This window comes from Urocitellus parryii, chromosome 9 (assembly GCF_045843805.1).
Source record: "Urocitellus parryii isolate mUroPar1 chromosome 9, mUroPar1.hap1, whole genome shotgun sequence".
Classification (NCBI taxonomy): domain Eukaryota; kingdom Metazoa; phylum Chordata; class Mammalia; order Rodentia; family Sciuridae; genus Urocitellus; species Urocitellus parryii.
This window is the reverse complement of record NC_135539.1, coordinates 146,207,841-146,231,875: the sequence shown is the minus strand read 5'-3', so window position 1 is coordinate 146,231,875 and position 24,035 is coordinate 146,207,841. Positions and strand designations below refer to the sequence as shown.

At 53.5% G+C, this 24,035-nt stretch overlaps 1 protein-coding gene across 2 annotated transcripts in view; it reads right to left on the bottom strand.

Moving 5' to 3' along the window:
• Rgs5 (regulator of G protein signaling 5) overlaps window positions 1-24,035 on the bottom strand; it is a 56,058-nt gene that overhangs the window by 5,253 nt on the left and 26,770 nt on the right. For both annotated transcript variants that reach the window (XM_026380996.2, XM_026380997.2), the window contains exons 2-4: window positions 18,087-18,197; window positions 13,131-13,192; window positions 9,590-9,756 (exon numbers count right to left, since the gene is read on the bottom strand). In XM_026380996.2, coding sequence (XP_026236781.2) covers window positions 9,590-9,756; window positions 13,131-13,192; window positions 18,087-18,197 — 340 coding nt within the window. The remainder of the gene's footprint in view (window positions 1-9,589; window positions 9,757-13,130; window positions 13,193-18,086; window positions 18,198-24,035) is intronic.

Genomic DNA, 24,035 nt, shown 5'->3' with positions numbered 1-24,035 from the left:
CACATGCTCACACACATACACTTAATCATGCTCACACATGTACACACACATGCTCACACATGCACATGCATACACACGTACATGATCACATATGTACATGCACACACATTTGCACACCTGCATGTCTTCACACATGCACATATTCACACACATGCACCTGCACACCCATGCACATGCTCATACAGCACCCACACATGTACCCATAAACATGCTCACATGCTCACACATGCACATACATGCACCCACACATATGAACATCATGCACATGCATGCTTGCACACACACACACACACACACACACACACACACACATAGAACGTTCAGTGGCTTTGAGACCAGAACACTAAGGAGTGTGTCTGAGCCCAGGGGTCTTGCCACTGAATCTCACATCTTTCTGCCACAGCATTTGCTTTCACACCTTGCAGAGGGAGCAGAGAGGAAAGGAAATTTTGACCAGGGACCCATGACCTCATCCATGACTCAAGAAAATGAGGAAACAGGAGAGAATGATCACATAGCTGCTAACATTTGTTGAGTGGCTCATCTCTGCCGGTGGTGTGCTCTTCCTGTGGATAAACTTGGGGATCCTATAACCACATCAAGAGGGTACTGCCATCTATCTTCATTTCTCAGCTGAAACAGAGATGTGGAAATAGTATGTGATTTGCTCAAGGTCACAGTGGTGAAAAGCAAATCAAGAAGCCAGCAAAGCCATGGAAAGTGGTGGGCTCACATGTGCTGTGTGCAGGGCCATGCACTGCCCAAGCTGGGCATCACTCATATCAGGACTGTGTGGCCGGTTCCCCTGTGGCTGAGCAGGGCACAGCCTCAAGAACAGGCCTGAGTGTGATTTGAAAAGAATGTTTGTACTTCACAATATGCTTCAATGACTCTCAAGGGGTCTAAGTGTAATAGAGAAGAAAACAGAATCAAAAGGGCCAGTGGTCCTGAGTTGGAACCCTGGAGGAGGTTTGAGGGTCTTTCCTGGGTTTACTGGAGGTCCTGCCACTGAACAGAGCCATTTCCAGAATTCAGATACTTAGGAGCAGCAGTAGGCTAATCAGAGACTAAGGCAGGCCTGGGGAGGACAGGGCAGGAAGACAGCAGGACTGAGCTGTGCTTGTAAGCTCAGGGCAAGTGCCCGGTACTGGCCCGGTGGAAGAGCAGCGGTGGGAGGGGAGCAGCCTGCAGGAGGACAGGGCCAAGACCTGCCTTTCATGCCAGTTTTCTGGCTGGCAAGCTCAAACTGCAAGTCCAGGGGCAGGAGTCTGGGCAGAGGGGCAGCCACAGCAGACTCCTCTATTCTCAGTTCAGAGCTCCTCCCACTGTATTGGCACCTCCTTTCTCCACAGAAAAGTCTTAACTGGGTGGCTCCAGAAATCTTCACGGTAGCTGATTTTAGGACTGTCAAAAAAGAGTCTCTACAAAAGAGTTCAATGTAGATTAACTTCCTATTTTCGAATTGCCCTCTTTTACTTGGCCACTGGCCAGGAAGAGATCAGCACTGCAGGTGCTGGACGCCCCTTTACTTGTTTTTCACAAACATATATCCAGTAGAGTAATTTGTAGAAATGTGTAAACAAGGCTTCTGGCCTTGAGCTGGGCTTCACAGAGAGGTCTACCCTTCTAAGAGAAGTCACAACTGGGCTCCATGGTAACAGCTGGCAGGGGGAGGGAAGAGAGGGGAGAAGAAGCTCTCCCCTCCTCAGGAGCTGTCCTTGAGGGGTTAACTTGCCCAGAACAGTGAGAGAAAAATTGCTTTTATGTGAACTTCTACAGACTGTGAACTTCTGAGCCCCTCTCCTTACACGCTGGGTATAAAATTCTGAAACTATCTGAACTTGGGGTTCAGAGGATTGATTAATTACAGCAAAAGCTATGCCCTCTGAACATGCAGCCAAATAAAACTGTTCCTGCTCTCTTTCGTGCCTTGCCTCATCCCTACATCAATAACTTAAATGTAGGGCTGGGATTGTGGCTCAGTGGTGCGCAGGACCCGGGTTCGATTCTCAGTACCACATAAAAATAAAGGCATTGTATTGTGTCCATCTACAAAAAAAAAAAAAAAAAAGATTCTCTCTCTCTCTCTCTTTCTCTCTCTCTTTAAAAAATATAATTTAGATGTAGGCAAATGATGCAATGCACAAGTTGTCTCCATAATCAGCTACACATGGCCATTTCATTTCATTTTAAAAAACTCTTAATTCCAATCTCTACGATTGTATCTCTCAGATCCTGAAAAGCGAGCTGAAGTAAAAATTCAGAGAAACAAAACACTTGGATGACTACGTAATATAGATCAATCTTTTCAAACTGAAAAAGTGAATATTTACATCAAAATGCAAGATTAGCAAAATTTATTAAACATAGATGAATGCAAAATGTCCATAGTCAAGAAAAACAAGCTCTGAGAGAACACAGGCCTGAGAGAATTGCACAAAGCCACACATCTAGTATGGGTCTGTTGGATACAGGCATCCACTGACCTCAGGAACATTAGCCAGACAGTCCTGGTGTGCCAATGCCCAAGAAGGATCCACCACTCTGCTGTCCTGCTCTGGCTCATTACCCAGGGGCAGGATCCACCTCTCTGCTGTCCTGCTCTGGCTCATTACCAGGGTCAGGATCCACCTCTCTGCTGTCCTGATCTGGCTCATTACCAGGGTCAGGATCCACCTCTCTGCTGTCCTGCTCTGGCTCATTACCAGGGTCAGGATCCACCTCTCTGCTGTCCTGCTCTGGCTCATTACCAGGGTCAGGATCCACCTCTCTGCTGTCCTGCTCTGGCTCATTACCCAGGGACAGGATCCACCTCTCTGCTGTCCTGCTCTGGCTCATTACCAGGGTCAGGATCCACCTCTCTGCTGTCCTGATCTGGCTCATTACCCAGGGGGCAGGATCCACCTCTCTGCTGTCCTGCTCTGGCTCATTACCAGGGTCAGGATCCACCTCTCTGCTGTCCTGCTCTGGCTCATTACCCAGGGGCAGGATCCACCTCTCTGCTGTCCTGCTCTGGCTCATTACCCAGGGGACAGGATCCACCTCTCTGCTGTCCTGCTCTGGCTCATTACCAGGGTCAGGATCCACCTCTCTGCTGTCCTGCTCTGGCTCATTACCCAGGGGCAGGATCCACCTCTCTGCTGTCCTGCTCTGGCTCATTACCCAGGGGTCAGGATCCACCTCTCTGCTGTCCTGCTCTGACTCATTACCAGGGTCAGGATCCACCTCTCTGCTGTCCTGCTCTGGCTCATTACCCAGGGGTCAGGATCCACCTCTCTGCTGTCCTGCTCTGGCTCATTACCAGGGTCAGGATCCACCTCTCTGCTGTCCTGCTCTGGCTCATTACCAGGGGACAGGATCCACCTCTCTGCTGTCCTTCTCTGGCTCATTACCCAGGGTCAGGATCCACCTCTCTGCTGTCCTGCTCTGGCTCATTACCAGGGTCAGGATCCACCTCTCTGCTGTCCTGATCTGGCTCATTACCAGGGTCAGGATCCACCTCTCTGCTGTCCTGCTCTGGCTCATTACCCAGGGACAGGATCCACCTCTCTGCTGTCCTGATCTGGCTCATTACCAGGGGTCAGGATCCACCTCTCTGCTGTCCTGATCTGGCTCATTACCCAGGGGTCAGGATCCACCTCTCTGCTGTCCTGCTCTGGCTCATTACCCAGGGGTCAGGATCCACCTCTCTGCTGTCCTGCTCTGGCTCATTACCCAGGGGCAGGATCCACCTCTCTGCTGTCCTGATCTGGCTCATTACCCAGGGGTCAGGATCCACCTCTCTGCTGTCCTGCTCTGGCTCATTACCAGGGTCAGGATCCACCTCTCTGCTGTCCTGCTCTGGCTCATTACCCAGGGGTCAGGATCCACCTCTCTGCTGTCCTTCTCTGGCTCATTACCCAGGGTCAGGATCCACCTCTCTGCTGTCCTGATCTGGCTCATTACCCAGGGGCAGGATCCACCTCTCTGCTGTCCTTCTCTGGCTCATTACCCAGGGGTCAGGATCCACCTCTCTGCTGTCCTGCTCTGGCTCATTACCCAGGGGTCAGGATCCACCTCTCTGCTGTCCTGCTCTGGCTCATTACCCAGGGGTCAGGATCCACCTCTCTGCTGTCCTGCTCTGGCTCATTACCCAGGGGTCAGGATCCACCTCTCTGCTGTCCTGCTCTGGCTCATTACCCAGGGGTCAGGATCCACCTCTCTGCTGTCCTGCTCTGGCTCATTACCAGGGTCAGGATCCACCTCTCTGCTGTCCTGCTCTGGCTCATTACCCAGGGGTCAGGATCCACCTCTCTGCTGTCCTTCTCTGGCTCATTACCCAGGGGTCAGGATCCACCTCTCTGCTGTCCTGCTCTGGCTCATTACCAGGGTCAGGATCCACCTCTCTGCTGTCCTGCTCTGGCTCATTACCCAGGGGACAGGATCCACCTCTCTGCTGTCCTGATCTGGCTCATTACCCAGGGGCAGGAGCCACCTCTCTGCTGTCCTGCTCTGGCTCATTACCCAGGGGTCAGGATCCACCTCTCTGCTGTCCTGCTCTGGCTCATTACCCAGGGGCAGGATCCACCTCTCTGCTGTCCTGCTCTGGCTCATTACCCAGGGGCAGGATCCACCTCTCTGCTGTCCTGATCTGGCTCATTACCCAGGGTCAGGATCCACCTCTCTGCTGTCCTGCTCTGGCTCATTACCAGGGTCAGGATCCACCTCTCTGCTGTCCTTCTCTGGCTCATTACCCAGGGGCAGGATCCACCTCTCTGCTCTCCTGCTCTGGCTCATTACCCAGAGTCAGGATCCACCTCTCTGCTGTCCTGCTCTGGCTCATTACCAGGGTCAGGATCCACCTCTCTGCTGTCCTGCTCTGGCTCATTACCCAGGGTCAGGATCCACCTCTCTGCTGTCCTGCTCTGGCTCATTACCCAGGGGCAGGATCCACCTCTCTGCTGTCCTGCTCTGGCTCATTACCCAGGGGTCAGGATCCACCACTCTGCTGTCCTGATCTGGCTCATTACCCAGGGGTCAGGATCCACCTACCTGCTGTCCTGATCTGGCTCATTACCCAGGGTCAGGATCCACCTCTCTGCTGTCCTGCTCTGGCTCATTACCCAGGGGTCAGGATCCACCACTCTGCTGTCCTGATCTGGCTCATTACCCAGGGGCAGGATCCACCTCTCTGCTGTCCTGATCTGGCTCATTACCCAGGGTCAGGATCCACCTCTCTGCTGTCCTGCTCTGGCTCATTACCCAGGGGACAGGATCCACCTCTCTGCTGTCCTGCTCTGACTCATTACCAGGGGCAGGATCCACCTCTCTGCTGTCCTGCTCTGGCTCATTACCAGGGGTCAGGATCCACCTCTCTGCTGTCCTGATCTGGCTCATTACCCAGGGGTCAGGATCCACCTCTCTGCTGTCCTGATCTGGCTCATTACCCAGGGTCAGGATCCACCTCTCTGCTGTCCTGATCTGGCTCATTACCCAGGGGACAGGATCCACCTCTCTGCTGTCCTGCTCTGACTCATTACCAGGGGCAGGATCCACCTCTCTGCTGTCCTGCTCTGGCTCATTACCAGGGGACAGGATCCACCTCTCTGCTGTCCTGCTCTGGCTCATTACCCAGGGTCAGGATCCACCTCTCTGCTGTCCTGATCTGGCTCATTACCAGGGTCAGGATCCACCTCTCTGCTGTCCTGATCTGGCTCATTACCAGGGTCAGGATCCACCTCTCTGCTGTCCTGCTCTGACTCATTACCAGGGTCAGGATCCACCTCTCTGCTGTCCTGCTCTGGCTCATTACCAGGGGCAGGATCCACCTCTCTGCTGTCCTGCTCTGGCTCATTACCAGGGGTCAGGATCCACCTCTCTGCTGTCCTGCTCTGACTCATTACCCAGGGGACAGGATCCACCTCTCTGCTGTCCTGCTCTGGCTCATTACCCAGGGGCAGGATCCACCTCTCTGCTGTCCTGCTCTGGCTCATTACCCAGGGGCAGGATCCACCTCTCTGCTGTCCTGCTCTGGCTCATTACCCAGGGTCAGGATCCACCTCTCTGCTGTGTTGCTCTGGCTCATTACCCAGGGGTCAGGATCCACCTCTCTGCTGTCCTTCTCTGGCTCATTACCCAGGGGACAGGATCCACCTCTCTGCTGTCCTGCTCTGGCTCATTACCCAGGGGACAGGATCCACCTCTCTGCTGTCCTTCTCTGGCTCATTACCCAGGGTCAGGATCCACCTCTCTGCTGTCCTTCTCTGGCTCATTACCAGGGTCAGGATCCACCTCTCTGCTGTCCTTCTCTGGCTCATTACCCAGGGTCAGGATCCACCTCTCTGCTGTCCTTCTCTGGCTCATTACCAGGGTCAGGATCCACCTCTCTGCTGTCCTGATCTGGCTCATTACCCAGGGGTCAGGATCCACCTCTCTGCTGTCCTGCTCTGGCTCATTACCCAGGGTCAGGATCCACCTCTCTGCTGTCCTGCTCTGGCTCATTACCAGGGTCAGGATCCACCTCTCTGCTGTCCTGATCTGGCTCATTACCCAGGGGTCAGGATCCACCTCTCTGCTGTCCTGCTCTGGCTCATTACCAGGGTCAGGATCCACCTCTCTGCTGTCCTGCTCTGGCTCATTACCCAGGGGTCAGGATCCACCTCTCTGCTGTCCTGCTCTGGCTCATTACCCAGGGTCAGGATCCACCTCTCTGCTGTCCTTCTCTGGCTCATTACCCAGGGGTCAGGATCCACCTCTCTGCTGTCCTGCTCTGGCTCATTACCCAGGGGTCAGGATCCACCTCTCTGCTGTCCTGCTCTGGCTCATTACCCAGGGGTCAGGATCCACCTCTCTGCTGTCCTGCTCTGGCTCATTACCCAGGGGTCAGGATCCACCTCTCTGCTGTCCTGCTCTGGCTCATTACCCAGGGGTCAGGATCCACCTCTCTGCTGTCCTGATCTGGCTCATTACCAGGGTCAGGATCCACCTCTCTGCTGTCCTGATCTGGCTCATTACCCAGGGGTCAGGATCCACCTCTCTGCTGTCCTGCTCTGGCTCATTACCAGGGTCAGGATCCACCTCTCTGCTGTCCTGCTCTGGCTCATTACCCAGGGGTCAGGATCCACCTCTCTGCTGTCCTGCTCTGGCTCATTACCAGGGTCAGGATCCACCTCTCTGCTGTCCTTCTCTGGCTCATTACCCAGGGGTCAGGATCCACCTCTCTGCTGTCCTGATCTGGCTCATTACCCAGGGGTAGGATCCACCTCTCTGCTGTCCTGCTCTGGCTCATTACCAGGGTCAGGATCCACCTCTCTGCTGTCCTGCTCTGGCTCATTACCCAGGGGTCAGGATCCACCTCTCTGCTGTCCTGCTCTGGCTCATTACCAGGGTCAGGATCCACCTCTCTGCTGTCCTGCTCTGGCTCATTACCCAGGGTCAGGATCCACCTCTCTGCTGTCCTGCTCTGACTCATTACCAGGGGACAGGATCCACCTCTCTGCTGTCCTTCTCTGGCTCATTACCCAGGGTCAGGATCCACCTCTCTGCTGTCCTGCTCTGGCTCATTACCCAGGGGACAGGATCCACCTCTCTGCTGTCCTGCTCTGGCTCATTACCAGGGGACAGGATCCACCACTCTGCTGTCCTGCTCTGGCTCATTACCCAGGGGACAGGATCCACCTCTCTGCTGTCCTGCTCTGGCTCATTACCAGGGGACAGTATCCACCTCTCTGCTGTTCTGCTCTGTCTCAGGTGCAGGATTCATCTCCTTGGTGTCTTGCTCTGGCTCATTTAGGATCTTTCTCTTTGGCTCATTACCATGGGGCAGGGTCCACCTCCCTGCTGCCCTTCTCTGGCTCTTTACCAGGCGATAGGATCCACCTCCTTGATACCCTGCTCTGGCTCATTTAGAAGGGGCAGAAAATACTTCTCTGGTGCCCTGCTCTTGCTCATACCAGGGGCAGAATCACCTTTCCTGTCCTCTGCTCTCCCTTATTATCAGGGAGCAAAATCCACCTCTTTGCCATGGCTGGTTACCCAGGAGACGGTATCTACCTCCCTACTGCCCTCTCTGGCTCACAATGCAGGGCCTGCGTTGGGAATCCATGCATAGGATTATTCCATTCCATCAGCCTGTGTCATTTACAAGCGAGGTCTATGTTATTTTAATTGGAAGCTTGTGGTTCGTGTCCTCTGTTTTCTTGTTCTAGTAGGTTAATCAGCCAGGATTTATTTTGAAACTATTTAAGAATCATATTTTCATACCAATGATAACTTCAAAGGGACCTTGAGAGCAATGTTTTCCTGGAGCTTAGTACAACTTTCAAAGGTCTGGGTGATTTCCACCATTTTTAGATATTCAACAAATCCTAGAATCCTATGAATAGGAATGACAACAGTAGGAATGCAAGCTGCAGAGGAGAATATACTGGGAATAGGGAGTGTGGTCCTAACCTAACTCCAACATAACCTCCATTCCAGTTCACCTGCTCACTGTACGTAGAGTCCATAGGGACAGAAATAGGATGCTGGACCCAAATGGCAGCCCAGGAGGGAGAGCTCACAGTGGGCATGGAGGAGCGGAAGGCAAGCAGGGTATTCCAGAGCTCAGAGCACAGAGAGGGATCCCAGTTCCCTCCAACACCTTTCAGCTCCTGGACTGCCCAAGGTCCTCTGCACTCCTGGCCTGATGGCCACTGGTGTGGAATTTGCCATCCATCCAGATACATGGACCAGAGAGGGATTACAAAGGCCAGAGAGGGATTACAAAGGAACTAACAATTGATGCTGTGACTGCAGCTCTTGGTCCTGGGGAGCAGAGGGCAGTGGGATTCCCTGCCAGTCACCGTGAAGGCACTGTTGCTGCCTGAAGGCATGCTCCGCCAGTCTCGCTGAGACCCCTAGTGTCCAGGCTGGTTTAGAGTGGCCTGACACAGCACTGACGTCCTTGCTGCTGTGTCTGCACTTCCTGGTCAGGTTTGAAGTTTGGTTTCAGTAATAGCAAGAAAAAAACAAACTCCCTCAAAGTCTCCTCATGGCTGAATCAGAGCCGGTCTTGCGGGCTCAGCCAGGGGCACATGGGCTCCATGTCGAGCGGCTATCTGTGCTGCTTTCATAGACTGAAGTCTGGTCCTGTGGTCCCAAGGACAGAGGAGATGCCCAAGGCCAGAGGCAGGGGAAATAGGATGGGAGAGTAGGGAGGAGGGGGAAGGAGCTGCAGGGTTAGGGTTAGGGGCATAAAGACAGTGTGGGACAGAGGCGGGATGCTCGGGGGCACCATTAGTCCAGACACTGGGGTGGGTGCTTCCAAGCCTGATTTAATCCTCCAACAACTCTACAAAGCAGTCTCCTTTATTCCTGTTTCACAAGGAGAGGAACTAGGTTAGAGAGACAGCAATTCCTCCAAGATTGCAGCTTACTGCTCACACCAGGGCATGGGGCCAGGGGTGGAAATTGGCCAGACAGAATCGAGAGCTCCAGTGTTGCCCTGGGCAGACACTGTGCCACCAGGAGCAGACCTGAGCTCCAGCGCTGGCCGTATCTCAGCTGGAGCCATCCTGGGGGCCAGTGGACCCTGGCTAATGGTGCCCACCCACCTGCCACCAGGACCCACCTCCTTAGGAGCCTCGGTTTGGATGAATTCCTCGTAGATTTGCTTTGCCCTCTCCGCCATCTCCACAGGTGACTGGATCTTCTTGTAGTCCTCACAGGCCAGCCAGAACTCAAGGTTCTCTTCACTGAACTCAGACCGCAGGAAACTTTTGAAACTGGCAAGGGCATCTAGCAAGGCAAGAAGTCAGTTGGGAAATTTGTTAATTTATTTAGTGACACTGAACCTTTCCACACCTCCCAAGTGACTTCCCAAATGTGTCTGTCATTGACATAAGAACCTTACAAATGTCAATTCCTGGATCTTCACTGCAAACCTGAGAGAAAGGTACTGAAAAGTCCAATTTTACAAGTGAGGCCAGAGAGGTCAGTGACTGCCCACAGAAGCCCACCAGGCCAGAAGCAGAGTGGACTCCAGGCTAGGCAGCTGGACTTGGAGTCCGTGATTCAGAGCCTATCTGCTCAGATCTGCCTTGTTCTGCTTCTTGGACCAGACTGATCAGTAGCAGCAACTGCTCTCCAATGCACCTGAGAACACAAGGCCAGGTGTGTGCCAAGAGGAGAGGTCGGGTAGCTCTCCTTCCCTGCGGCTAAAGCTCTCATGAGTCTTAAGCCAAAGGTATCAGTCTCTGTCGAACAGAAATTTCTAAGGCACTTTCTGTTTGCCAGAAAATGAAACCTGAGGAGAGCCCATACAACCAGATCTAGGACTGCAGAGGAGCCAGCTGTTCTATAGAATAACCAGGCAAATTGACCCCTCAGCCCACAGGATCACCTGAGGAACCAGTCTGTCCCCACATGACCACCTGAAGACCTCATCAGTCCCCACAGGACCACCTGAGGACCTCATCAGTCCCCACAGGACCACCTGAGGACCTCATCATTCCCCACAGGACCACCTGAGGAACCAGTCTGTCCCCACATGACCACCTGAGGACCTCATCAGTCCCCACAAGACCATCTGAGGACCTCATCAGTCCCCACAGGACCACCTGAGGCCCTCATCTGTCCCCACAGGACCACATGAGGTCCTCATCAGTCCCCCACAGGACCACCTGAGGACCTCATCAGTCCCCACAGGACCACCTGAGGACCTTGTAGGTCCCCAAGGATCACCTGAGGACCACATGCGTCCCCACAGGACCATTTGAGGACCTCATCCGTCCCCACAGGACCACCTGAGGTCCTTGTAGGTCCCCACAGGACCACCTGAGGCCCTCATCAGTCCCCACAGGACCACCTGAGGACCTCATCAGTCCCCACATGACCAACTGAGGACCTCATCAGTCCCCACAGGATCACCTGAGCACCTCATCAGTCCCCACAGGACCACCTGAGGAACTCATCAGTCCCCAGAGGACCACCTGAGGACCTCATCAGTCCCCACATGACCAACTGAGGACCTCATCAGTCCCCATGGACCACCTGAGGATCTCATCAGCCTCACCCATGGGACTCACCTGGCTTTTGTGAGATCTTTCCCACCCAAGCCTTAATGCCCCTTCCTGCTCGAGCTAGATGGAAAGGACCAGTGGCCCTTCAAACAACAAGAAGGCTACCAAGTTCATTGGACCCTTACCATTTATTATCCAGACCTTAAAAATACAAATCTCTTAGGAGGATAATTATCTGGAGCTTAAGATTACATAAACAAACACACACTGTGTCCACAAACAGACACACTCATCGTGTACACAGACACACAGTACACAAACATAGACACTCACAATCATGTCCACAGACATCGACACACATTACATACACAAAGGTGAACGCACAATAACTCTAAAACCCAGTTATCTCCACTAGAAGCTCTGTGTGGTGTTCTATTGACATGCCCATGTGCACACATGAGTTCTGTGTGGAGACAGGTCTTCCCCTCCGAGAAACAGGAAACCGCTGTGAGTCCAGAGGGGCCAGCTGCTCAGGGTCCTCCACACATTGCTGACTCCCGCCTTGGCATCAGCACCAACTGCCTCACACTCCGCCCCCTGATGGCTGGCTGGCTTTCTTTCTTTCTTTCTTTCTCTCTTTCTTTCTTTCTTTCTTTCTTTCTTTCTTTCTTTCTTTCTTTCTTTCTTTTGTGTGTGTGAGTGTGTGTGTGGTCCTGGGGATTGAACCCAGGGCCTTGTGCAGGTGAGGCCAGCACACTACCACCTGAGCCAGGCCGCCAGCCCCTGCTGGCTTTCTTAGCCCTCAGCGCCTGAGATGCCTGAGTGTGTGGCCTACGAACTGATGCTGTGGGAAAGGGCTGTAGAGGGCAGGGAACCAAGGCAGGAAGGGTGGCAGCCCTCGTGGGGTCCCAGGAACATTGGAGCAGTCTGACAGGCTGCCCTGCCCTACCTGTCAGGCCAGGTCCTTCCTAACCATTAGGAGATGGGCACCAACTTTGTTACCAGGGGTTGAATCCAGGGGCACTTGACCACTGGGCCACATCCCCAGCCCATTTTATTTTTTTTAATATTATTTTTTAGTTGTAGTTGGACACAATGCCTTTATTTTATTTATTTTTATGTGGTGCTGAGGATCGAACCTAGTGCCTTGCACGTGCTAGGTAAGTGCTCTTCCTCTGAGCCACAACCCAGCACCCCCCCTCAGCCGTTTTTTTTTTTTATGTTTTATTTTGAGACAGGTTCTCACTAAGTTGCTCAAGACCTTATTAAGTTGCTGAGGCTGGCTTTGAATTTTCAATCCTCCTGCCTCAGCCTCCCAAGCAGCTGGGATCACAGGCGTGCCACACTGTGCCTGGCAAAAGCACTACTTCCTTCCTTCCTTCCTTCCTTGCTTCCTTCCTTCTTAATTAACTAATTAATTTCACAGTAGAATGCATTTTGACATATAGTATACAAATAGAGCACAACTTCTCATTCCTCTGGCTGTACATGAGGCAGAGTCACTCCGGTTGTGTAATCAGACATGTATACAGGGTAATAATGTCTGTCTCTTTCTACCATCCTTCCCATCCCCACAGCCCCACCCCATCCCTCAGTCCCCTCTACACAAACCAAAGTTCCTTCATTCTTCCCTACCCCGCCCCACCACCCCACTATGGACTAGCATCTGCTTATTAGAGAAATCATTCAGCTTTTGGTTTGCGAGATTGGCTTATTTCACTTAGCATGATATTCTCTAGTTCCATCCATTCAAATAAGGTTTAAGATGCACCCAGGTCTACTGGGTGCAGTGGCCAGTGCCTAGAGTCCCAGCTGCTCCAGAGGCTCGGTGGAGGATCACTGCAGCCCAGGAGGTCAAGGCCAGCTGGGCAACACAGCAAGACTGGGTCTCTGGAGAACACAAAGGAGGCAGCACGTGGGCCCAGCCACCTCTTCTGCCTCAGGAGCAGCAGGCAGAGGGCACACAGCCTGCACTGTGCATCCCTGCATGCCCGGCCTGTCTCCACCCTCCACCCTCCTGGCCCTCCTGGCCACAGCACAGCCACAGCCCATGCCAGCCTCCCCGGTGAGACCATCAGCAGGACTGAAGAATCGCCAATGCGGGAAGAGCGCCAGGCGTGCCCTGATGCAGCCCTGGACCCGAGCACTTACGGTCATTCTGCAGGAGCTTGTCCAGCGAGTCACGCCACTGCAGAGCCTCGTCCCGCGAGGGCCTGAAGAAGAGGGAGGACGGTGAAAGCAGGCCGGGGCAGGCAGCCCGCATACGGCAGGGCCACTGCCCTGCTGAGCATGATGCCGCTGACACCATTCTGGTACGAGGACGGTCTGTGGTGTCCCAGCAAATGGGTCCTGGCAGTCAGCGGCTGCGCTGTGGTGTCCCCTGGCAGATCTGTCTCCACAAAGCCAAGCTTCATGACCCGTGGGTCCCAGGCCAGCGGCTTCGTGGTCTCCATCCCAGGCCCACCCCAGGGCCGGCCACCCCTCCCAGGGCTGAACTCCTCTCAGCCTTGCCCATTTGCTCTGCGGGGCCTGGGGCTCCCCATCCCCAGGCCCTCAGCAAGGTAGTGGAAGATGGGCTGATTGTGCCTCATGCCAGGAAGTGATCCTAGCAAGTCTGCATTTTAAACATCCATGCCAGTTCCCTGCCCGTTAGGACAGGGGAGTATTTTTGAGAAAAGCGGTTGGCACACCTCGAGTGGAACGTTGCCACAGATGCCAGCGGTGCTGACTAAGGAGAATTGGTGGCCACTGGTCATGACCTCCCTGGTGCTTCATCACAGTGCCCGTCCCCTCCTTGCAGTTCTTCCCTCCCGTCAGTGTGCCAGGGACCTGCTGGCCTCATCTGGGAGGTGTCCGGCTCTCCCTGCTACAGAGAAAGAGACGGGCACGGTGGGCCAGGGAGGTGTTTTAGCTCCGGCACACAGCCAACTCTGCACCCAGCCCGTGGGCTCCTGTTTCTAGTTTGAGAAACAGCAGGTGGCTTTTAATGTTTCGATCTAGTAGCTGAGACTGACACAGCCGTGGGTCCTTGTCCTGCAGGCTGAGAAGCAGCCTCACTGTCTGCAAGGGCAGTGGCACCTGCAGTGCTGAGCTAACCCCCTGACTCCATGCCCCGTGACAGAGCCTGCACAGACGGAGGAAGACATAGCTGTCATTGGCTGAACAGGTGAGCCGCCTTCTCTGCCCTTCATCCTGGGGGAAAGGGGGATGGGGAATGGCACAGACCTGCGTCCCTCGACTTTCTGGCCAGTGACCACTTGGGCTCTTCTACACTGCCTCATACTGAGACTCTCCCTAGGAATGTGTTCTTTGGCTCCTGCATCGCTGTCACAAGGCCTTGTATACCCTAATTTCTTCACTAGAGTGGTTTCAATATTTTGTACTTAATAGACACATATCACATCAAATTGTACATAGAAGCAGCAGAATATTAAGTTACTGGATAAAAGAAACTGGCTCAGAAAAGGGGAAGGCCTGATGCACTCACTGAATCTTCTGATCCTGGTGTAAGTAAAATGAAGTCACTTCCCTGTGCCCTTTCCTCCGGGGTGAGAAGTGGGAGAGCCACGGTCTGAGCAGGTGCGCCAAGCTTAAACACCTTGCCAAATCCTATCTGTCCCAGGTGGTCTTGTTGGAGCCAGCTAGCAGTCGATGCCAGCAGCACATCACAGCCCAGATCAGTCCTGGAAAGGATACATGCAGGGCCCACTCAGGGCCAAGTTGGCCCATAGTAAGGTCAGGGTAGCCAGGTGGACGAAAGCCCCACAGCTCCTTCGGCTGGCACCCTGGGAGGCCTAGAGGTTCATCCTGTCCTGATTCTCAGAATGCATAAGCCCTCATTAGGTCCAACTTCTTGGAAACAAGACAGATGCAGGATGGCCAGTCGGCATCCTGGGCTGCAGGTCAGAGCTGACCAAACGGAGTGGGCGCCCTCTGTGTGTGAGTGTGGAAGGAGGGGCGGGAAGCTCAGTGAAAGGAGGGAAAATGAGCTTCGGTGGAGGTCTGACAAGGCCCAGCTTTTGTGGTTCAGGGGCCATCTCAACTGGAAGCCCCTCCTGTCCACCCTCTCACCCACCCTGCCTGATCTCCCTCACTGCCTGGGGGATCGCAGTCTTCAGGAAACCTTCCCCTTCTCCCGGCCCTGTGGCCTAGCCCCTGCAGCACCAGCCTCTAATGCATGAGTTTCTTGTGAGGGTAAAAGATGTCTGCAATTTGGGGTCCACACATGGACGTGGAAAAAGGCCAGGGTTTCCCCACCGGTACCCTGTCCATGGTGCCCAGGGAAACATCGGCCATGGGATAAGGACTCAGCAAATCCTCATGGATCTGCGGCTGATTGTGAGCTGCAGGCACTGCAGGGCAGCCTGCAACAGACATGTCCAGGTGCTGAGTACGTGAGTGCTGGCCCACTTACCCAGAGCAGGATGGGTGGCTAACAGCCACAACTGAATGAACTGAGATTTTTCAGTGGCTTCTAAGAAGCTATGGCCACGCCTGCTGGTGGCTGTGCCATGCATGGGCTGTGACCTCAGGTGGGGGAGGGTGTCATGACCTCTCTCACACCACTGCTGGTGTGGGTTGCCATGTTGTCTGTCTGGGCTTGGGCTGGGTTTGCAGTCTGCAGGGTGCCTGGCTTGACTTAATATTCCTGGTAAGTGTCTTTGCAGGTCCCTGCTCCGGTGGGAAGGTGATCCCCAGGGGTGCAGTGATACTCACCAAGGCCTGCTCTGCTCGCCCTGCCCTCCCCACAGGTCTAGCTGCTCAGGACCAGCCCAAGTCTGTGAACCCTGTCCCGCCTTCACCCCGTGGCCAGCAGTGACCAGGCTTCTAAACAGCAGCACTTTCCGAGGTCGAATGTCTGATCCTCAGCAGGACCCACTTTGCAGGCAGTGGGTGAATCCACCCTGGCCACAGCTGTGATGGGCGATGGTACTCAGAGCCCAGTCAGGGGCGTTTGTGTGCAGTCAGCCCAAAGCCCCTGAGCTGCAAACAGCAACAGCAATAGCAGGACCCCCAGGCCCCGCCAGAGATGGGAGCCTGGAGTGAAAACCTCAGAGGAGCGCCAGGTCTCCCCTGCCATACAGTGGTCCATCACTGCCCCACCTGCAGTGTCCACAGGCTAAGCCCACGTGGTCTGCTGACTCTGCTCATGGCTTACTGTGAGGGCTGCAGCCGGCCTGGGGCTTCTCAGATGCAGAGGGTGGGCGAACATGGGGCCACTTGAAGAAGAGGCTGGTGGGGAGGACAGAGGCCCAGGCGCTAGGAAGAACGCTGTAGGAGGAGGCAGCCAGTGGGCAGACACCCTGATCGACAAGTTGGAAGTCTAAGAAGAGGCAGCTGGTGGGCAGACACCCTGGTGCACAAGTCAGAGCTCTAAGGAAAGGTCGCTGGTGGTCAAGTGAGAACTCTGAAGAGGACAGAGCTCATGGGCAGATACCAGGTGGACTAGGCACCCAAGCTTCCCTGAGCCATAAGCCTCAAGACTGATAAGAAGGAGGCAAGGAAATGCTGGGTGGTGGGGCAGGTATAGACTTCAGTCTCTGCAGTCAGCCATGAGAGGAGTGGTCAAGAGCCAGGAAGGGCAGCTGGGCCCTGTGCAGACTGGAACAGGCACAGCCCCGCTCTGTGGAGGGTTCCAGGGACAGAGAACCAGGAACCTTACCAGGCGGAGCTGGTTCTGGGGGAGGACACCGGCAGCTTTTTCTGTTTTTCTCAATGGCCTAATTTTTATGCAAATATGAATGTTTTTTAAAACAATAAATAAAAGAAAGTGTCTCCCAGGAGAGGAATCCCTGCTGATGCCAAGGAGAGGGTCAGAAACACTTTGTGAAGAGAAGGTACTTATCCTCTGATAGAACGTGGGTAGAGAGCACCCAGGGGAGGAGGCGCCCCAGGATGGGTGGGCAGGGTGGCAAGTTTGGGAGCAGCAGACATCAGCAGGCACTCCCAGGAATGAAAGGGTTCTCTCAACCCTGAGAACGTTTGGGAGGGGTGGGGATGGAGGTCAAGGGGCAAGAGACCCTGCAGATGGGGCCCAGCCTTCCTCCGGGGCTTTAGCAGGAATCCCTGGGCCCAGACTGCAAGCATGTCTGTGGGGCTTGTGCCATTTCTTAATGCCGATCCCAGCAGGTCAGTACCTGACCCACTGCCTGAGACTGCTGCTTCCTGCTGATGAGCCCTTTCAGCTGTGAGAGTCCACTGGAGGCAAATGGAGATGTCCACTTAGGGTGAATGGCAATTTTAAAAAGAAAAATCCCTGTCGGTGAGTCTCAACTCGTCCAGCTAGTTGGAGTTGGGAGGTGCCTAGACAGGCCTGGCTGGTGGAGCACCCAAGTGTTAGTTTAGGAAGGAGAAAGAAGCTGGCAGGCACACTCTGGTCTCCGGGATCTTCAGCAGTAGAATTCACCTGTTTCTTCCTCTGTGCAGAGAGAGGAGGGCTGCCCACCCTGTGTGGTAGTCTAGGAGCGCGTGGGGACTCTGTGCCTCCCATGCTGATGGAAAGAGGGCCAGCGTCCGGCAGGAGCTGACATCTCGACTCCCTGGCACTGCAGCTTCCTGTGGTGCCCAAGTTCACCTGAGCACAGGAAACCCAGGAGTGCTGGTTTAGGACCGGAGAGAGATCCTGCTCTGCAGGACTTAACAATGGCCATCCAGCATCCGCTCTTCTCTGGACCTGGGAGGTCTCCACATTGGAGAAGCTGAGACTTGAGTCATCTGCCTGACCCTCAGAGGAAAACGCTCCTCACACCCTGAGAACGCTGGCCCTGCCCCCAGCTGCCAGCTGCAGCCTCCTGGCCCATGGTCAGGGTGCTCCTGGCCCCAGCCAGCGCCAGATCTGAGTGCTGGCTGACCAAGCAGGTGGCTGCTCCCTCTTACAGAGTAGGGTATGACTTTCCCAAGGTAAGGGCTCTTTCTCCCTCTCCTTCACTGAGTGTGTGTGTGTGTGTGTGTGTGAGTGTGTGTGTGTGTGTGATTCTGTCAGTATCTGAAATTGTGCTCCATAAATGGAATCATAGGGAAAGTTTATCTACAAGCCAACTCTCGGAGGACTCTGATCTGCAGAGAGTGATGAGGGTCTGTGGAGCAGGGGTGCCTGGGCTCACTCACTTCTGGGGCTTGGCTGGCTTCTGCACCTTCTCATTGTATGGGATGATGAGGTCAACAGCCGAGTCGGGCTTCTGCAGGAGTGTGCCCAACTTGATCTTGATCTCCTTGGCCCTGGAAGAGAGAGAAGGGAACAGGATTGTCACACCAGCACACAGATCTCAAAAACAGACCTCCTCTGCCTCCAGGAAACAAAGGACAAAGCCATGTCCCTGCCTCTGTGCTTTTGCAGCAGGAAGCGCACCAGTGCAGAGACTGCTCGCCAGCACTTGCAGGCTGGCCCTGGTTAATCCGCACCGTCTTGTTTTAATCGTAATTGCTATACATGCATTCTCTTCTTTACTACAGAGAAGCTATAGTCGTGCCATTTTCATCCTGAGGATGAGAAAACTGAATAACAGGGAGCATAAATACCTACGACAACCAGCCAGGGTGAGCCGTGTCTCTGGAGTTGACAGGGTAATGGCTCTGCCTAGTCCACCCATCCTCAGGACTCTGTGCCCCACTACCAGTTGGGTACATGACATTTTATAAATTATTGTTTACTGCCTGGCCCCAGCCAGCTGGCAGAGCCTCTCACATGCAGCCGCCTTCACAGAGGCACCCTGGTGGCCTCGGACCTGCCAGGGCTGTCTGCTGCCCTGGGTGGCCAGCATTTCAGGGCGTGAATGTAGTCCCGGTTCTGGACTCCCCTCCTCCAAGATGCAGCCTTCTCACTCTCAGTCCTAAGGGTAATCTTGAGGTCATGCTTCCCTTTATCGGGACTGAGATAAAGAGCACTGAGCAATCTCTGATTCTCACCAAGGAGTGAGCCCTGCAGACACCCAGATGGTCCTCGCCTGGGTGCTGTGGCACTTCACCCAGCTCGTAAGGGTGATGTCAAACTGTATGACATTCATGATTATGTGTCTGTTTCCAATTTGACAAGAGAACTCCTGGAAAGTAGGAATCTTAAAGGCTTCCATCCCCTGTGCCTGGCAAAAGGCTGGCATGAAAAACATTCAAGAATACTTGCTGAGAATATCTAGGTCTTTTTCCTCATAGAGCTGTTAACATTTTTCTTTGAGTGGAAGCTAATCATAACCAGGCGAGACAGAGAAGCCGTGGGGTCAACCTGTAGTTAAGTTAGGTTCTGCTTCTTTTCCACAAACCACAGGGAGACCAGATGAAAGACTTCAAGTTACAGAATGCCAGGAGGATGATTACGGATGTCAGAGAAGTGAAGAGCACTCCACTAAATATCTAGTTTTGACACCCCATTTTTCCTTAGCACAGGGGGTACAATAACTACTGCTAAGAGAGTCCATTCTGCATTGTCCATCCTTTCTGCTCTTTCCCCAAGACCTTCTCACCACTAACCCAGTGGGTTGGCTCCCTCCCTGCCCAGCATGGCAGGCTGTAGAACAAGATGCTCTGTGCAGGACCAGGCCAAGCCCAGATGTTAGGGTCCCCTAGGGTCAGGAGGGTGTGGTGAGGTAGGAGCTCTGTGCAGGACCAGGCTAACCCAGATGTTAGGGTCCTCTAGGGTCAGGAGGGTGTGGTGAGGTAGGAGCTCTGTGCAGGACCAGGCCAAGCCCAGATGTTAGGGTCCTCTAGGGTCAGGAGGGTGTGGTGAGGTAGGAGCTCTGTGCAGGACCAGGCTAACCCCAGATGTTAGGGTCCTCTAGGGTCAGGAGGGTGTGGTGAGGTAGGAGCTCTGTGCAGGACCAGGCCAAGCCCAGATGTGAGGGTCCTCTAGGCTCAGGAGGGTGTGGTGAGGTAGGAGCTCTGTGCAGGACCAGGACAACCCCAGATGTTAGGGTCCTCTAGGCTCAGGAGGGTGTGGTGAGGTAGGAGCTCTGTGCAGGACAAGGCTAACCCCAGATGTTAGGGTCCTCTAGGCTCAGGAGGGTGTGGTGAGGTAGGAGCTCTGTGCAGGACCAGGATCAACCCCAGATGTTAGGGTCCTCTAGGCTAAGGAGGGTGTGGTGAGGTAGGAGCTCTGTGCAGGACCAGGCCAAGCCCAGATGTTAGGGTCCTCTAGGCTCAGGAGGGTGTGGTGAGGTAGGAGCTCTGTGCAGGACCAGGCCAAGCCCAGATGTGAGGGTCCTCTAGGCTCAGGAGGGTGTGGTGAGGTAGGAGCTCTGTGCAGGACCAGGCCAAGCCCAGATGTTAGGGTCCTCTAGGCTCAGGAGGGTGTGGTGAGGTAGGAGCTCTGTGTAGGACCAGGCCAACCCCAGATGTTAGGGTCCTCTAGGGTCAGGAGGGTGTGGTGAGGTAGGAGCTCTGTGCAGGACCAGGCCAAGCCCAGATGTGAGGGTCCTCTAGGGTCAGGAGGGTGTGGTGAGGTAGGAGCTCTGTGCAGGACCAGGCCAAGCCCAGATGTGAGGGTCCTCTAGGGTCAGGAGGGTGAGGTGAGGTAGGAGCTCTGTGCAGGACCAGGCCAAGCCCAGATGTTAGGGTCCTCTAGGGTCAGGAGAGTGTGGTGAGGTAGGAGCTCTGTGCAAGACCAGGATCAACCCCAGATGTTAGGGTCCTCTAGGGTCAGGAGGGTGTGGTGAGGTAGGAGCTCTGTGCAGGACCAGGCTAACCCCAGATGTTAGGGTCCTCTAGGCTCAGGAGGGTGTGGTGAGGTAGGAGCTCTGTGCAGGACCAGGCCAAGCCCAGATGTTAGGGTCCTCTAGGGTCAGGAGGGTGTGGTGAGGTAGGAGCTCTGTGCAGGACCAGGCTAACCCCAGATGTGAGGGTCCTCTAGGCTCAGGAGAGTGTGGTGAGGTAGGAGCTCTGGGCAGGACCAGGATCAACCCCAGATGTTAGGGTCCTCTATGCACCTCTAGGTGTATTCTGAACCATGACACACTCAGTGTCTGCAGCAGTGCACAGCCTTCACCTGATGCAGAACCATAGTCTGGGAGGCATTATGGAGGTTTTCTGCATTGTTCTTGCCTATAGAAAATCTGACATGAATGCAATTATGACACAGAAGTAAGGAAAACAATCTTCAAAGACCTTCCCTATGCCAGGAGCAGGCTCTGTCTTATAAACACTTTTCGTTTCAAGTTTTCTGTTACTATTTATTTATGCTTTCCCCATGAATACACTGTTTATACGTTGTAGATAAGTGCTCCAGATACCCCACAGAAAACATTTACCATCCGTTTGAATCAGATTCCCAGTAGTCACTTAATTATAGTTGTTTTTTTAATGGAATTATGTGGAAATCAACTGTTTATAAAATTGTTGTAGATAATCACATTCCATTCCATTCCATGTTTCACATTTCATCATGTGTACTAAGTCACGTTCCATTTCACTCAGCCATAAAGAAGAATGACTGTATGACACTTGCCAGTAGATGAATGGCACTAGAGATGACCATGCTGACGGAAGTAAGCCAATCTCCAAAAATCAAAGGCAGAATGTTCTCTCTGATATGTGGATGCTAACACACAATCAGGGGAGGGAAAAGTAGAAGTTCATTGGATTAGACAAAGGGGAACAAAGGGAAGGGAGGGGGAAGGGTAGTAGGAAAGACAGACTTTCCTGTGGACATATGTGAACACACGACCAGGGAAACTCCTCATCATGCACAACCACAAGAATGGGATCCTAATTAGAATCAGTCACACTCCATGCATGGATAATGTCCAAGTGCTTTCTACTGTCATGTATATATAAAAAGAACAAATTTAAAAAATAAAGTCACATTCCACTTTCCCCCTGTTGGCCTCAGAGGTGGGAGGGGGACCCTGCTGGCTCCGGACGCCTTGCTCCCTCCGGGGGCTGCCTGCACAGCCCCTCAGAGACAGCCTGCGTGGGGGATGCCAGTCTGCTTAATTAGAAGCCTGCTGGGGCACAGGGCCTGGCTGCGTCTGTGTGCAGGATCCAGGGCAGTCACAGTTGGAGTCACGCCTACCTGGGCGCTTCTCAGTCTCAGGAGGAAAGGGTCGGGCCTGTTTCCTCCTGGCTTCTGGAATGCCTTTCCCCGTCCCCTTCCCCTCCTCTTAGCTGCACCCATAGGACTCCGGGAATGCAGCAGGACCAATGGAAACTGCAACAAAGCCCAAGCTCACTGCATTATTTCCCCTTTAAACATAAACTGGAGCCTAGCTGACCTTAGAGTCAAAGGCAGCTCTCTGGCCTGTTTACTGGCAGTTTCTGAACACACCAGGCACTTCTTTCTGGCTGTCACTAAGGCCTGTTAACAGGAAACGATTGTATACCTTCTACATCGTCCTCCCTCTTGTTATCCTTTTGTTTTATAAGGAAAAACGTTTTGAAATGAAATCAAAGGGAAATGCCCAGGTGAGAGTTTGATTAAAGGCTCAGAGGAAGATCACTCGTTCTGGAGATGACTCACATTAGTGGTTTCAACTGAAAGGGTTTGAGTGAGTCTAGGGTTCGGCAGTTTTGAATCTGCTCCCTGTGTAGGTATGCGGGCTGCAAAATTAAAATGGAAAGGTACTGGCCAATTAAACTCAGTGCAGCCTAAGTCTCTGCTGCAGATGCCCCCTGCTGGCCAGGAAGGCATGAGCCAGCCCAAGAGCCTAGAGTCTAGGCTCCTTCAGAGGAAACACTACAAAAGCACATTTGCATATAGGCAGAAAGAATATGTCATCTCTGCCTCCTAAAAATTCAGCAAACACCCAGGGGAAATGAACGCAAGCGTTTACAAAACTTGCTACAATCAGTCTCAAGGACTGAAAGAGGAAATGGGCCAGCCAGTCCTGTGTAACTGAGCTCAGAGGTACACAGAGCCCAAGAGGGGCCGCCAGACATGACAGCCCAGAGGACACTGGCTCACTGCGCCAGGCCACCAAGAAGGACTTGTGGGCTGGAGGCAGATAGGACATGGGATCAGAGCACTTTGTGAGACAGGGAGAGCTCAGGAGAGACAAGCAGGGCTAGTGAGCTTCCAGGACCTGCACAATAGAAGGGCATGTGGGTGGAAATTAGGTCAGTTCTGTGATGGCAATTCTCAAGCCCAGGGTCCTCTGAACACAGCCCCTGAAATCAAGATCGGCTCTCAGGCAGGGAGAAAGCAGCAGTGGTTCACAGGGGTGGAGAAAGAACATCTATCACTTTGGCATCTTGCCTTTTTCCAAATTAACCCCCGTTGTTAGAACTGTATAAAATTTACCCATTGCTTGGGCTTTATCAGAGTATGAAAGCAAGAGGTCTGGTGCAGGACTGGGTGCTACAGTATGAATCACTGTCCTAGCAGAGGTCTGGTGCAGGACAGGGTGCAGCTTGTATCACTGTCCTAGCAGAAGTCTGGTGCAGAACAGGGTGCTACAGTATGTATCACTGTCCTAGCAGAGGTCTGGTGCAGGACAGAGTGCTACAGTATGTATCACCGTCCTAGAAAGTCTGGTGCAAAACAGGGTGCTACAGCATGTATCACTGTCCTAGCAGAGGTCTGGTGCAGGACAGGGTGCTGCAGTATGTATCACTGTCCTAGCAGAGGTCTGGTGCAGGACAGGGTGCTACAGTATGTATCACCGTTCTAGCAGAGGTCTGGTGCAGGACAGAGTGCTACAGTATGTATCACCGTCCTAGGAGAGGTCTGGTGCAGGACAGGGTGCTACAGTATGAATCACTGTCCTAACAGAGGTCTGGTGCAGGACAGGGTGCTACAGTATGTATCACCGTCCTAGGAGAGGTCTGGTGCAGGACAGTGGCAGCTTGTATCACTGTCCTAGCTGACACGTAATTAACCGGAGGGACGTGGCAAATAGCTTTATGGTCAGTTAGTGGGAACCATTCTTCATTGGTCCAATGATAGAATGGTGGAGGGTGGCAAATAGCTTTATGGTCAGTTAGTGGGAACCATTCTTCATTGGTCCAATGATAGAATGGTGGAGGAAGGTGGGAGACCTCAGGGCATAGATGTGTTAGTGACTTGTGATACAGTTGCACCTGGCCATCTCTCCAAAGACACAGAGTCCTTCCTCATGTGCTGGGGCTGGATAT